The sequence below is a fragment of the Cyclopterus lumpus genome, chromosome 8 (assembly GCF_009769545.1).
Source record: "Cyclopterus lumpus isolate fCycLum1 chromosome 8, fCycLum1.pri, whole genome shotgun sequence".
Taxonomy (NCBI): Eukaryota; Metazoa; Chordata; class Actinopteri; order Perciformes; family Cyclopteridae; genus Cyclopterus; species Cyclopterus lumpus.
This window is the reverse complement of record NC_046973.1, coordinates 13,803,923-13,816,296: the sequence shown is the minus strand read 5'-3', so window position 1 is coordinate 13,816,296 and position 12,374 is coordinate 13,803,923. Positions and strand designations below refer to the sequence as shown.

General features: G+C 43.5%; 2 protein-coding genes across 5 annotated transcripts in view; both read right to left on the bottom strand.

The window, feature by feature from the left end:
* Positions 1 to 2,299: 2,299 nt before the first annotated feature.
* ddx5 (DEAD (Asp-Glu-Ala-Asp) box helicase 5) lies at positions 2,300 to 8,377 on the bottom strand. 2 transcript variants are annotated; one of them, XM_034538716.1, is made up of 13 exons: positions 8,211 to 8,377; positions 7,351 to 7,534; positions 7,155 to 7,251; positions 6,940 to 7,073; positions 6,536 to 6,601; positions 6,080 to 6,221; positions 5,837 to 5,997; positions 5,574 to 5,746; positions 5,349 to 5,459; positions 5,186 to 5,247; positions 4,816 to 4,875; positions 3,267 to 3,488; positions 2,300 to 3,061 (listed from the first exon to the last, which is right to left on the bottom strand). In XM_034538716.1, exons 1-13 carry the CDS (start codon positions 8,255 to 8,257, stop codon positions 2,643 to 2,645), a joined length of 1,878 nt encoding a protein of 625 aa, XP_034394607.1. In that variant the 5' UTR covers positions 8,258 to 8,377; the 3' UTR covers positions 2,300 to 2,642. The 2 variants fall into 2 exon arrangements, with proteins under 2 accessions (XP_034394607.1, XP_034394608.1); XM_034538717.1 differs by having other exon boundaries at positions 3,254 to 3,488; positions 8,211 to 8,376.
* Positions 8,378 to 9,772: 1,395 nt separating this feature from the next.
* The window catches only part of smurf2 (SMAD specific E3 ubiquitin protein ligase 2), a 37,920-nt gene continuing 35,318 nt past the window's right edge, over positions 9,773 to 12,374 (bottom strand). For all 3 annotated transcript variants that reach the window (XM_034539852.1, XM_034539851.1, XM_034539853.1), the window contains one exon: positions 9,773 to 12,336. In XM_034539852.1, the coding sequence (XP_034395743.1) occupies positions 12,237 to 12,336 (100 nt within the window). In that variant the 3' untranslated portion in view covers positions 9,773 to 12,236. The remainder of the gene's footprint in view (positions 12,337 to 12,374) is intronic.

The following is a 12,374-nucleotide window of genomic DNA, read 5'->3' as shown; positions in this document are numbered from 1 at the left end:
ATGTCACTCAGAGAGACACCTATCGACCACAAACACATGAAATAACGACAAAGAGACACAAAGCAACTGTAAAGAGTCACAAAATAACTCAGAAAGGGGCAGAAAGACATGATGCAAAGAGACGCAGTGGTACATGAACTTCATAATTTTTTTTAATCCCTCTGTACACTACGTGTCAACACTCCCTTATTCACTGCTCAACAGGATCTACAGTTCAAATGCTCTTTCCAAGCACAGCCTATGTGGCAGCAATGAGGGGTCCAGGCCGGACCTCGTATATGGAGGAGGCGTGGAGGGGTTGGACACAATAACACGAACACCCGTGCAATGTAATCTCGCTCTCTTGCTAACGAACAAAACCAAAACGACAGTAGTTGATTCAGCACTTCAAAAGCGTCATAAATGTGGTGTTAATCGAAAGGGTTTCATCCTCCGGTACAGGTGTTGACGTTATTGTGTACACCCCTGCAATTCAACCAAGCACAGCCCACCTGTTTAAATTCCACAGTGTGCAATCTATCTGAGATAAGTCAAGTTTACATCCATTACATCATGAATAAGCGTTGTTACTTTGCCCCCCTCCCCTCCTAAAAACAGATTAAGCTCAACGTGTTTTTTCTTTATGTAAATAGTTATGTCAAACACAGGGTGCGGCTGTCACATATCTGGTTGTGGAAAAAAAAGAAAGGAAAGCAAATGACTGAGGAAGACAAAGTATTTGCACAGCGAGCGTTCCACACATACTTCCAGGCCTCGGTTCTGTAAATATGCAGAAAGCAATCTAGATCAGCTGCACCCACATCGCTCCTGAGCAGCAGGAATTGCTCACCGAGAGATCTAATCTCTAATCGGAGGGCGCTGACCTGTGGCCGGGTTTCAGTTTTATAAGAGAAGGGTTTGAAGGTGGACTATGCAAAGCAGCAGACTATGACATCAATGATGACCAGAGGCCCAATAGTATGACGAACTGCACGATATCTGTGCTTTAACCTGCATGAGCCAGGAGGTGAGGAGTCATACTTAGACATCCCACACATGAACATAAAATAATCCTGTGTCATTCGTAACCCTTTGAAATCACAATGAAATAAAAAACAATTATCACTATCACTGCTGGAAAATGCATCTCCATAAAGCTCTAAAATGTCCCGGTAGACGGCTGCGCTGACTTTGGACTTGATGAAACACAGTGGACCCACAGCAGCAGATGACATGGCTCCCCCAAAACCATCACCGACAACCTGGGACCTGGATTTCCAAATGAAATGCAAAATGTACTTTCATCTGAAAGGAGGACTTTGGACCAGCCCAGTCCTGTTTCCTGAGCCCAGGTAAGATGCTTCTGACGTGGTCTCTGGTTCAGGAGTTGCTCGACACCAGGAACGTGGTGGCTGTTGAAGCATGGACTCCAGCCGCAGTCCACTCCTTGTGAATCTCCCCCAGCTATTATGGGATATCCTTTTTCTACCACACATTTTCCTTCCTTTCATGAGCTTGGATAGAGCACTCTGGGAACGGCCAGCTTCCTGAGCGATGACCCTCCACCCCATGATGGGGGAGCCTAGTGAACCAGACTGAGACGATTTAAAGGCTCAGCCTTTGCAGGTGTTTTCAGTTCATTAACCGATTACGATACTGAATTTATTCACAATATTCCAATTTTCTGAGATTCCAAATTCAGTATCTCGGAAAATTAGATCAAAATAAACGCTTGAAATATACCAAGTAATGAATCTAGACAATGAGATGTCATTTTAATTGAACTATGATTAACTTTTTGATGATATTCTAATTAATTGAGATGCATATATCACATTTTCAGAGATAACTGAACATTTTAAATTGGTTAAAAGTATAATTCCTGCATGCAGTTAGCAGATTAATTAAAGCAGCAACAGAAAAGTCCTCATCTTCGCATGATGAGTTCTCTAGTGCTTGTTGACCTGCAAAGCTTCGCTGAAAAGCTGCCCATGGCATTGGGCTCACCTCCAGACGGCCATGCTCAGTAATAGTTAGAGAAACCAAAAGTAATTTCCCCAAAACAATGTCCTATTGAGCTCAACTAAAGCTGGTGTAATGGTGATTTTAAAAGGTAGCCAGTGGAACAATATCACAACATGTTTGGAAATGTGTCAAAACAAGGCAATTAGTGTAACCCAGTGAGCGAGAAGCACGAGATCCCTTAATGTGATTTACAACTCTGGTACCACACTGACTACCACGACACCTGCTGGACAGAAAAGATAGTACCAATGTCATCAAGAGTAGATTGTGAGACTCAAAGCTGAGAAACGGCAAATCTTTTTTTATGTTTTATTTGAAAGATCATGCAGTGCACTTCCAATTAGGAGCTTAACATCACTTTCAATGATACACATGAAAAAAACCAATACATTTGTAATTACCTAGTACAAAACATAACTAAACATTACTGAGGGAATGTAACAAATTAAATAGTAATAGGAAAAAAAACTGCAACACTACTGTTGCACTGCAGATCTTAAAAAGGCTTGAGAGAGGCGGATGTCGTTTGTAACCCTGTTGTGTAAATACAAAAAAAAAAAAAAAAATCTTTAATAAGTGTAGAACTCAACAAGACAAAAAAAAGCAATAAATTACTTCTTTCAAGTGTATGGGTGCGTTTACTGAGCGAACTGAGGGGGCATGGGGTATGGCACCAGCGGTGGAGGATGCTGCTGCGGCGGCGCCTGTGCCTGGGGGAAGGGGAATGGGGGATGACTCGCACCAGTCTGTGCGCCACCCTTAGGGAGAGCAAACTGTTGGGCCTGGAAATTCTGGCCTCCAAAGGCTCCAGCTTGGTTGTTAAAGTTGGACTGTCCATTACCGTTGAAGCTGGCTGCAGTGAAGCCGTTGCCGCTGGCGGCGGCGGCATCACCCCCATAGCCTCCATTCTGCGTAGTTGTGCCAAAGGCTTTATTTGGTCCGTTGTCAAACCCTCTGCCATTATCCCGGTCCCTAAAACTGCCAAAATCACGCCTTCCAGAATACCTATCCCGTCGGTCGTCTCTGAAATCACCACCTCTGCCTCCCCTTGAACGACCTGAGAAGAAAAAGCAAGACGCGTTTTAAAAAACGAGACGTATGCCTTCATCTTTGGTTTTTAAAATGTAGAAAGTGAAAATAGTTTTGAGATACAGAAGTAAATGGTAAACCCATCAACTTCTTAGAACAAATAAAGGAGCGCAGCAGAAAAAGAGGGGCTGCAATTCACAGCACAGTTTCTGTATCTCACCAATTAGATTTACCTCCTCTGTCTTCCGCCATTTGGAGGAGCTTGGGGTTGATCGCCTGGTTGGCCTCGCGGAGCACAGAGATGAGGTCAGTGGCCTGCCTCATGTTGTTTGGAGTGAAGAAGGTGTAAGCTGTGCCTGTCTTTTGGCTACGAGCGGTTCTGCCAATGCGGTGGATATAGTCCTCAGAGTTGTTGGGGTAGTCAAAGTTGATGACAAATTTCACATCTTCAACATCTGTAAAATTGTGTTGCGGTGTGGCATAAAGGAACAGGAGGACAGCACACAAAGAGGTGCGCCAGTGCCACCACAACAACCAGATCAAAAACAAAAAAGGCCATGTTAGTGCGGTCATGAGGTACGAATGGTTGGAAAAATCCACAAAGAATTGCATTAGTCAAAACTATATAGTCAAATGGCTACTCCTCGGTGAGACTACGGTGGGAAAAGAGGAACGATGCACACTCCATTGGCTTCCAATAAAATAACCCCCCCCCCCCTTCAACCACTGCCAAACCACCCTCGGAAAGAAGGGATCAGAAGTCTTACCATTTTTTGGAGTATGCATTCACTAGTCCATTCCCATTGCAGCACACGCATATTGTAAAATGACCCACAGGTGGTCGCTACACAGTAAGGCTTGCACACTACTGCCTCCTAGTGTGCTTCAACTAGTAATAAAAAAAAAGGTCCCTTGGTCACACGCTCACAAGATGCTTGCTTTAAAGCTCACTGCAGTGTCTCTTGCCAAAAAAAAAAAAAACTGTAGATCTGAATCAATTTGCAGGATGCCTACAAACAATGCATTCCCACTCTCGGCAAGATTTGTCCAGACCCAGTGTTCACGTGACCATAATGTCTCTCGTTGGCAGGTCTCGACATGACTTTGAAACGCAGGCGAGGGAGGAGTGTGAGCTTGGATTTGTGTCCCAAGTGTCCAACTAGCATGTCCCACTGTCACCAAAAGCGCCAGTAGCCATGTCATTACAGAGGTGAAGGTATGATCGATCCGAAGGCCTGCTCCTCCGACAGAAGTTTAGAAACTGCGACGTTAACTCCACCCATGCTTTACAACAAGTCTACGCAACAGAAAGCACCTTCCAATTGGCTCAAATAGCTTGCAATGCAGTGCTCGAACATACATGCAAGACAATAGGAGACAGTGTAGCTGGGCTTTGAGCTGGGACAGTTACAGAGAATGGGTGCGTGTGAAGCAGTCGAAACCATTGCCAGGGAACAGACGAGCGTGTGGGGGAGGAACTGTGGCCAGCCCGCAACTCTCCCCCCCTTTTTAGGCAGGCCAGCGCGTTATGCTGCACTTGGGCCTGGTCACCTCTGTATATCTGCACAACTGGGAGACCCGTGCCTCGCCAGTCAGGACACCTCCAAGAATCCTCCTTCCCCCTCTGGAGACCTGGGCTTGTCATGCCAAGGCCTTGCCATACAGACTGCTCCTTCAGGTCAGGGGAGAAACTCAGAAAGAAGCAGAAGAGTTAAAGAAAGCAAATACACTTTCTTCTTGAAATACATTAAGAGTAGAAAACTGTTCAGGGAGGGTACTGACCTAGACCTCTGGAGGCAACATCTGTAGCAATGAGAATTGGAGCCTTTCCATATTTGAACTCTGAAAAAAGAAGAAAACATGCTTTTAAAAATCATAAAAACATGTCCTGAAAGTTGTACAAGTCACATTCCATTTCCACCCTTTAGTGAAAAAACAGGAAACCGGAGTTTCTGAAGGTTGTGGGTGATTTTTGAGTTTGTATCATCACTGATTGAGATTGGTCAGCCACAGTTTCACTGCCATCTCACCCACAGTCACGAGGTAATATTCCCTTCATCGACAACTTACCAAGTCACCGAGCGGACAAAGAAAGTGCTTTTTTGAAGGGGATCACAATGTATTTTATAGCAGACTGGTGATGGAAGCTTACCATTGAGAACCCAGTCTCTTTCCTGCTGGCTTTTATCTCCATGGATTCCCATAGCTGGCCACCTGACAGGATTAAAGAGCTCATTGTTAATCAACACCCATACAAGAATTGTAGAACTGTAAGGGCAGTACAAAAGAAGCAGTAATTTCATGTCAACACTTACCCATCCCTCCTCATTCTCCTGGTGAGATCATCACAGCGTCTCTTTGTCTCTACAAAGATGATAGTCTTGTTCTCCTTCTCACTCATGATTTCCTCAAGCAGACGGATGAGCCTTAAGAAAATTAAGACACAAGTTTTTTTTTTTTAAAAGTACAACTTCGATAAAGAATTCGCCACTTTCACCAAACTATTATGAAAACGACTGCTTCAACTACATGCTACTCACTTGTTCTCTTTCTCGCCATCGTTACACACATCCACGATTTGCAGGATGTTGTGGTTGGCACTGAGCTGCAGGGCCCCAACATTGATCTGGACGTACTCTTTCAGGAAGTCCTCTGCCAGCTGACGAACCTCTTTGGGCCAAGTGGCACTCCACATCAGAGTCTGGCGGTCAGGCTACAAACACAATGTCAAGTTAGCAACCATCACCTTCAAGTAACACATTAACTGGCATTAAACTCAGTATTGTACATTAAAACAACTTACTCTGATTTGGTCGACAATTTTACGGATCTGAGGCTCAAAGCCCATGTCAAGCATCCGGTCGGCCTCATCCAGCACAAGATATGTGCACCGACGAAGGTTTGTTTTTCCTGCCTCAAGGAAGTCAATGAGTCGCCCTGGAGTGGCGATGCAGATCTCCACACCTACAATGGAAAATTATTGATGAGAACGCAACTCACAAGAATCTTTCCAAAATGTATATAAAAAGAGAAGAAGTTTAAATACCTCTTTCCAGGTCACGGATTTGGGGTCCTTTTGGTGCTCCTCCGTAGATACAGGTTGTCTTCAGACGAGAAGCTCTGCCATATTCTGCAGCCACCTGTTGCACCTGCTGTGCAAGCTCACGAGTCGGGGCTAACACCAAGCACTGTAGAGGGAAAATATAACATTTCAGTACACGTAAGGCCACAGACAGATGTGTCGTTATCAAAAAGGTTTATTCTTAGTGTTCCATTTCCACCCACAGGTTTTTTAGGTTGTATTTATTTGTGTTTGTATCATCACTGATTGAGATTGGTCAGCCACAGTTTCACTGCCATCTCACCCACAGTGATGAGGTAATATTCCCTTCATCGACAACTTACCAAGTCACGGAGCGGACAAAGCAAGTGCTTTTTTGAGGGGCTCATAATGTATTTTATATCAGATATGCCTGTAAATAGTTGCACAATGACTACTTACGATGGGGCCGTCCCCACGTTCCAGGAAAGGCTGGTGGTTGATGTGCACAATTGCAGGCAACAGATACTGCAGGGCAAACAAATGCAAGAGTCACTTCAATGAGCTGACAAGTTGAAATTGAGACATTGGCTACGTGGTGATGAATTGAAGCCACACTGTAGACAACATATGAATCCATAGACTGATCCTTTTCGCATATTTAATTTCACACGTTACCTATAGAGCGACTTTATTTACATTTAAATGAGCAGTGCTAGTTGTGCTACAACTGTACATTTCTGCTTAAAAGCAGGAATGAATCAAACTTATACTTCCTCAGTGACAAAAATATTGTGTGGCTCTTAGGCACCGAGATGTTTGTCAGTACAGATTAATGCAGTATTTGATCAGAACATTTAACTTACGGAAAGCGTCTTGCCAGAGCCAGTCTGTGCAATGCCGACCATGTCCTTGCCACTCAGGGCCAGGGGCCAGCCTTGAGCCTGGATGGGTGTTGGTTCACTCCAGTTCAGTTTGTTGATCACATCCATCACATAAGCTGTAGGAAAGATGGATCAAATTAAACGAGATGCACCATAACGTCTTTTGTGATACACTTCAAACATTTGTTTTAACTTACATGGAAAGGCAGCCTCGTGGAACTTGGCAATGGGATTTGGGCATTCTCTCCCCTTGAATGTTATCACTTTGGACCTTCTGTATTGTTCGACATCTTGCTGAAAGAATGAATAAAGCAAGTTCAGTTCTGCGGTCATGACCGATTACATAACATGTGCAGGAGGGAGCCCATTTAAAGTCGTGTTAACGTTACATACCGGAGACCTCCGAGCAACATCGGGATGCTGTTGGTAGAAGTTTTTCTCAAACTTCGGGAGCTCGTCCATGTTCCATTGTTTCTTCCGCAGTCGTTCACCGGGATTGCCGAACTTTCCTCCTCCTCCTCCACCTCCTCCACCACGGTTCCCTCCAAAGCGAGGAGGACCGCCACTGCCGCCATAGCTGCAATTGAATAAACAGTTTAGGGGGGAAAAAAAGACTTAAAACAGAAATATTAAAACAAAAAATAATTCCATCCTAACTGCGTCATTCTGTGAAAATGTATTACGTTAGCTGCCATATACTTTCCAGCCAGTAGAGGAACAATGGAAAACAGCCGGCATTTTGTATCCGCATTCATGCTGCTGCCACATGGCGAAACGCCGACTAGCCAGCTGAGCGGCACGTTAACTTATGTAAGCGCGTGAATATGTAACCGCGTGGCCTGATAGAGTGGCCGTTGTATTTAACTAAAGTAGTCTAACGATACCCACTGTCTGTATCGAGGATAAAGTCTCGTGTGGCAGCGTTAAGGCCGAGCTAGTTAGGCTAACGAAACGCCGCTGTGCGGGGGCACGAGGCCAAACTAGGCCTCGTGCCAAAGACAACGGGCCCCGTTCAACCGCCAGGGCCTGGTGGTTAAACGGAGACAACGGTCTGCTTTTATAATTCGTAGGATATCTGTACATATATATCTATATATAAAAACGAATAAAGCCAATATCCACATCATATTTTTCTACAAATGTTACATCGTTTCGCATATCGGTTGGTTTTTCTTGGTTACGAGTCTCGTCAGCCATTTCTACGAATCACACGAGGAAGAAACTGTAAAACATTTTTAAAAAACGGTACTCACCCTCTATCTCTATCTCGGCCACGGTCTCTGTCAGAATATCCAGGCATTTTGTAAACGAGTTGTATAAATAAAAAAGATAAATGCCCTTCTCTGTGGTTTGACTACCGACTAAATTTCTCGACCGGCAGTGGTGCTGAATGCCGGTAGTGTGAAATTAGGCCCGGTATATATGGCAAGAGGAAGTCCCACTTCCGATGTATTCATCCGCCCCGCGGTTTACTTCAGCTTCTACCGACTGGAAACATAGACCCATTGCGGACCGGTGAAACTGTACTTTAAGTTCTATCTAACGCTTTCTGTGAATACTACATATGGATCCCCAAACCATCCACTGGATATATGTTATACATATATTATATAAGTTAAATTAGAGCAGACATAAAAACACATCACCATTTATGTAACGTTAGAGCCAATCCAGAATAACGTGTAACGTGACATAAACGATGTACACACGTTTTGCCCGTTCTCTCACAATTCATATTGTTTCATGTTTTTTTCTTCTTTTGACACAAATGTCAATAACTGTTGGCGGAATCAGGCGAAAGGATATGTACGAAACAGAAACAGGTAATACGGCTCGGACGACGCTCGGATCTATTACGGTAAGTGACGTCATCAGGACCAACCCAAAGATGACAAGAGGACACTTTTTTTTCATTAGACCAAATTAATTTCACCTTACTTTATGTTGGAATACGTGTTTAAATTAATATAGACATTGATTCAAAATGTTCCGGTCCAAAACGGGTATTCTGATCTTCATAGTGTGGGGAAAAAACCCAGAAAGTAGTTTTCTTCCACAGGAAAATGAATACAAGTCAAGTAGGCTGCCTGTGAGCTCAATTGTGCATCAAAAAGAATACACTTTCAGTGAGAGTAACGTTTACTCACCAACCAAAGTATATTACATTATTGCAGTAATACACCATTAATATATATATATATATATGAATGATAAAATGTGTATCATTTCTCTGAGTGGCCTTTATTATACAAGAAAATATACACAAACATTGTGTATTTCATATGCAGCTTACATGTACCTATTGTGCATGAACCTTTATTACCCTGATGAAGTCTTATTTTCTGTCCTTCCGGTCTGTAAGTTTGATACTGTTGCATATCTACAAACTGTATTTGACACCTATTTTTCAACAGCGGCATCCATTGTCCTTTTACCCCTGTCTCCCTGCCCCCCTATGAGCCATCAGCCAGATGTCTTAAAACAAAGTGGTATCGGTGAGGACACAGTAGGTGGTAAGAGACGTGGGGGATTCAGATGCAAAGGAGGAAAAACATATTTGGATCCCCCCACTTGACACTTACTCAATACAGTGCTAGCAAGCCCCTGATTTTGTAATTTGTGATTTTGGGTTATACAAAATAAACTGAATTGAATATATGGATCTAATGTGAATAATTGCTGAACCAAAGGACTCCTCTGTTGTAATAACAATTCAGATGGAGAAAAAAAAGCTTTTATGATATTGTATATGAGACAAAAGCAAGTTTAATTAGAACCAATTACACACAAAAATAAAATAAAAACTCTTACAAAATGATAGTGTTAACATACATCAAATTGCATCAGTCAGCTATGAGAGATATAGTCCTGCTAGTGGATTATGCGGTTAAAAAAACCCAAAACAAGAGCAGAATTTCTCAACTTTCACTTGTTCAGGCACAAGTTCTTCAACGAGAGGCAGCACCGGGGCGATGCTGAGCGGCGTAGTGGAGGAACGGACAGTAGGGCCATCAGCTTGTGCACTGGACTAAAGGCAAATGAATATCTGCTTTAAAAAAAAAAAAAGTCACCGTTAAAATACACACGGCAACCTCGTTCTGTTCGTGTGCAATTCCTCTTTTCATTTTTCCACTTAAGTTAAAGATAAATTACAGGTCGTCTGATCCACATATATGAACAATATCTCATTACTGTACAAAGCACCATGTGAGAACACTTCACTTTGCATACACTTGTCCACAGACACAAATGAACAGTTAACTCTCTTCTTTTCTTCCTTCTTCTTCCTTTAAGTGTATGCAAACTTTAAGAACAGTCCACGGTCATAGAGATTGCTGGCCCAGGCAGCATTTTTGTTTTGTTTTGGGAAAACATTCAAGAAGTTCATTTTTAAAATCGTAGAAAACAACCTCCCCCCTTCTCTTGAAATAAAAGCATTACTGATGGAACCGTGTAGCCGGCCAAAACCGGATCCCCCTCACTCAGTTCCCTTTCAACCAAAAGCACACATGGACACATGCAAACGGTTGCTGTATGTTAATGGTCGGCTGTGGGCAAAACAATTCAAGCGATGAGACTTTTCTTATTTTATTTATTTTGCATTCAGGGAAGACAAACGGTCAGAAATAGTTTTCCCGCCGGTCGTCGAATCCGAGGACACGTTTCAAACTACATACTGTATGACATCTCCTCTCGATTACTTGGCAAGGGGCGTGGCCACAAACAGGTGTGAGTAGTGTGCACAAGCAGTAGTATGTCAATGAGAAGGTTGGCAATATTAGACGATAATGCTGTTTAGCACCACACGGCGAGAAGGTAGTAGAGGTTTTTGTGTGTGTTTAACAATAACAATGTGGAGCGTGAAATAGACGACGATGGACCTTTGGACTCTTCTGAGACAGAATACCATTAGAAAAGGATGGGAGGGTTTCATGCTCGTGACATTAATATAGCCCAGCTACACATGACAAAGTGTTAACAAATAAAAAAGAGGCGGTAATAGTCGGGGAAACGTCACACCGCCATGTGTGTAGCTCCAGAATGAAATCAGTAGAATTTAAAGGGTTCGCTCGATATCAGCAACGATTCTGTCATTCTAAAATGATCATAACGGCACTCAGAGGACATTGTGTGTTGAAGATTTGTTTGCCCTTTAAAGACACACCTTCTGGCACAGTGTGTGAGAGAAATAAACCACAGCATCCTGAAGCAAAACTCAGTCAAGCTTAATTCGGTTGTCACAAATTGTCTTCGATAATTTAAACAGCAACACTTAACATTTAAAAGATCTTGTTTTTTCTTTTTCTTTTTTCTGAAACAATGGATAGGGGAATATAACAGCAATAAATTATATTTAATATATAGAATTGTATTGTTTCTTTTTCAAATCCCCCACCGTTATATAAAAATACCACATTTCAAGCTATTTATTCATGGATTCATCCATTTCCAAAACAAAAACGTGTGAAATAGGTTTCGTGGGAGTGAAGGGGGGGTGAGAGGGCAGAGGTCCCCGCTGCCGTCTTTGGGGAGGCTTGTAAACAGTCGGGCTCCGGCTGATTCGGTCTCTCGTCTTGCCTTCGCATCCGCACGCGTCCCCGTTTTCCAGCCGTGGCGGCGTTGCCAAGAGCCCCGATGTGAACACTCTGAGGCACCAAACGGCACGAGTCACGCACACGCCGCACACACACACACATCGCACACACACGCTGCATCCGAAGCTTCGTGTCTTCAAGTGGTTGTGGGGAACCTTTCGTAACCCCGTGCTCTGGCAAACAAAGTCTCGTTCATGTCATTTCAGAGTGGACCGACCTCGTGTTCCGCTTGGTGAGATGGAGCCTTGCTACATGGAATACAGTCTTTTACTTTTTTTGTGTTTATTTTGTATTTTTTAAAACGCTAAAATGAACTTGGATAAGAAAAGAAATAAAAGGGAAGAGCCAGCGACTTTGCAGGTTCCACGGGTTAGTAAATAGTCTGAGTTATTAGCAGCTGATACAAGATCCTTTTCAATAATACAAAAACAAAAAAACACGTGACAGAGGGCTTGAGAGTCTGAAAGGAAAACCAGAGTCAGGTGACATATTCCGGTTTTCTCGGTCCACCCTCTAGTAGCTTGGCCCCCCGGGAAGTATGGGCGTCGCAGGGTAAAGCAACTGTGGAAGACCCCCATCGGAGTGGATTGATTTTTAGGGGTGGTGGTGGTGGTCGTGGTGGTGGTGGAGGGGGGCAAACCATGTTGCTTGTGGTCGTTGCTGAGCTCCGCCTGCTTCGGTGACTCACTCCACAGCGAAGCCGCACGTCTCCTCGATGGCGGTGAGCAACTTGTCGTACAGTTTGTCATACTGCTCGTAGGGAGGAATGTCAATCCGGTTAAAACTGGGGGGGGGGGAGGAAGGGGAGAACAGGTTTAAAAA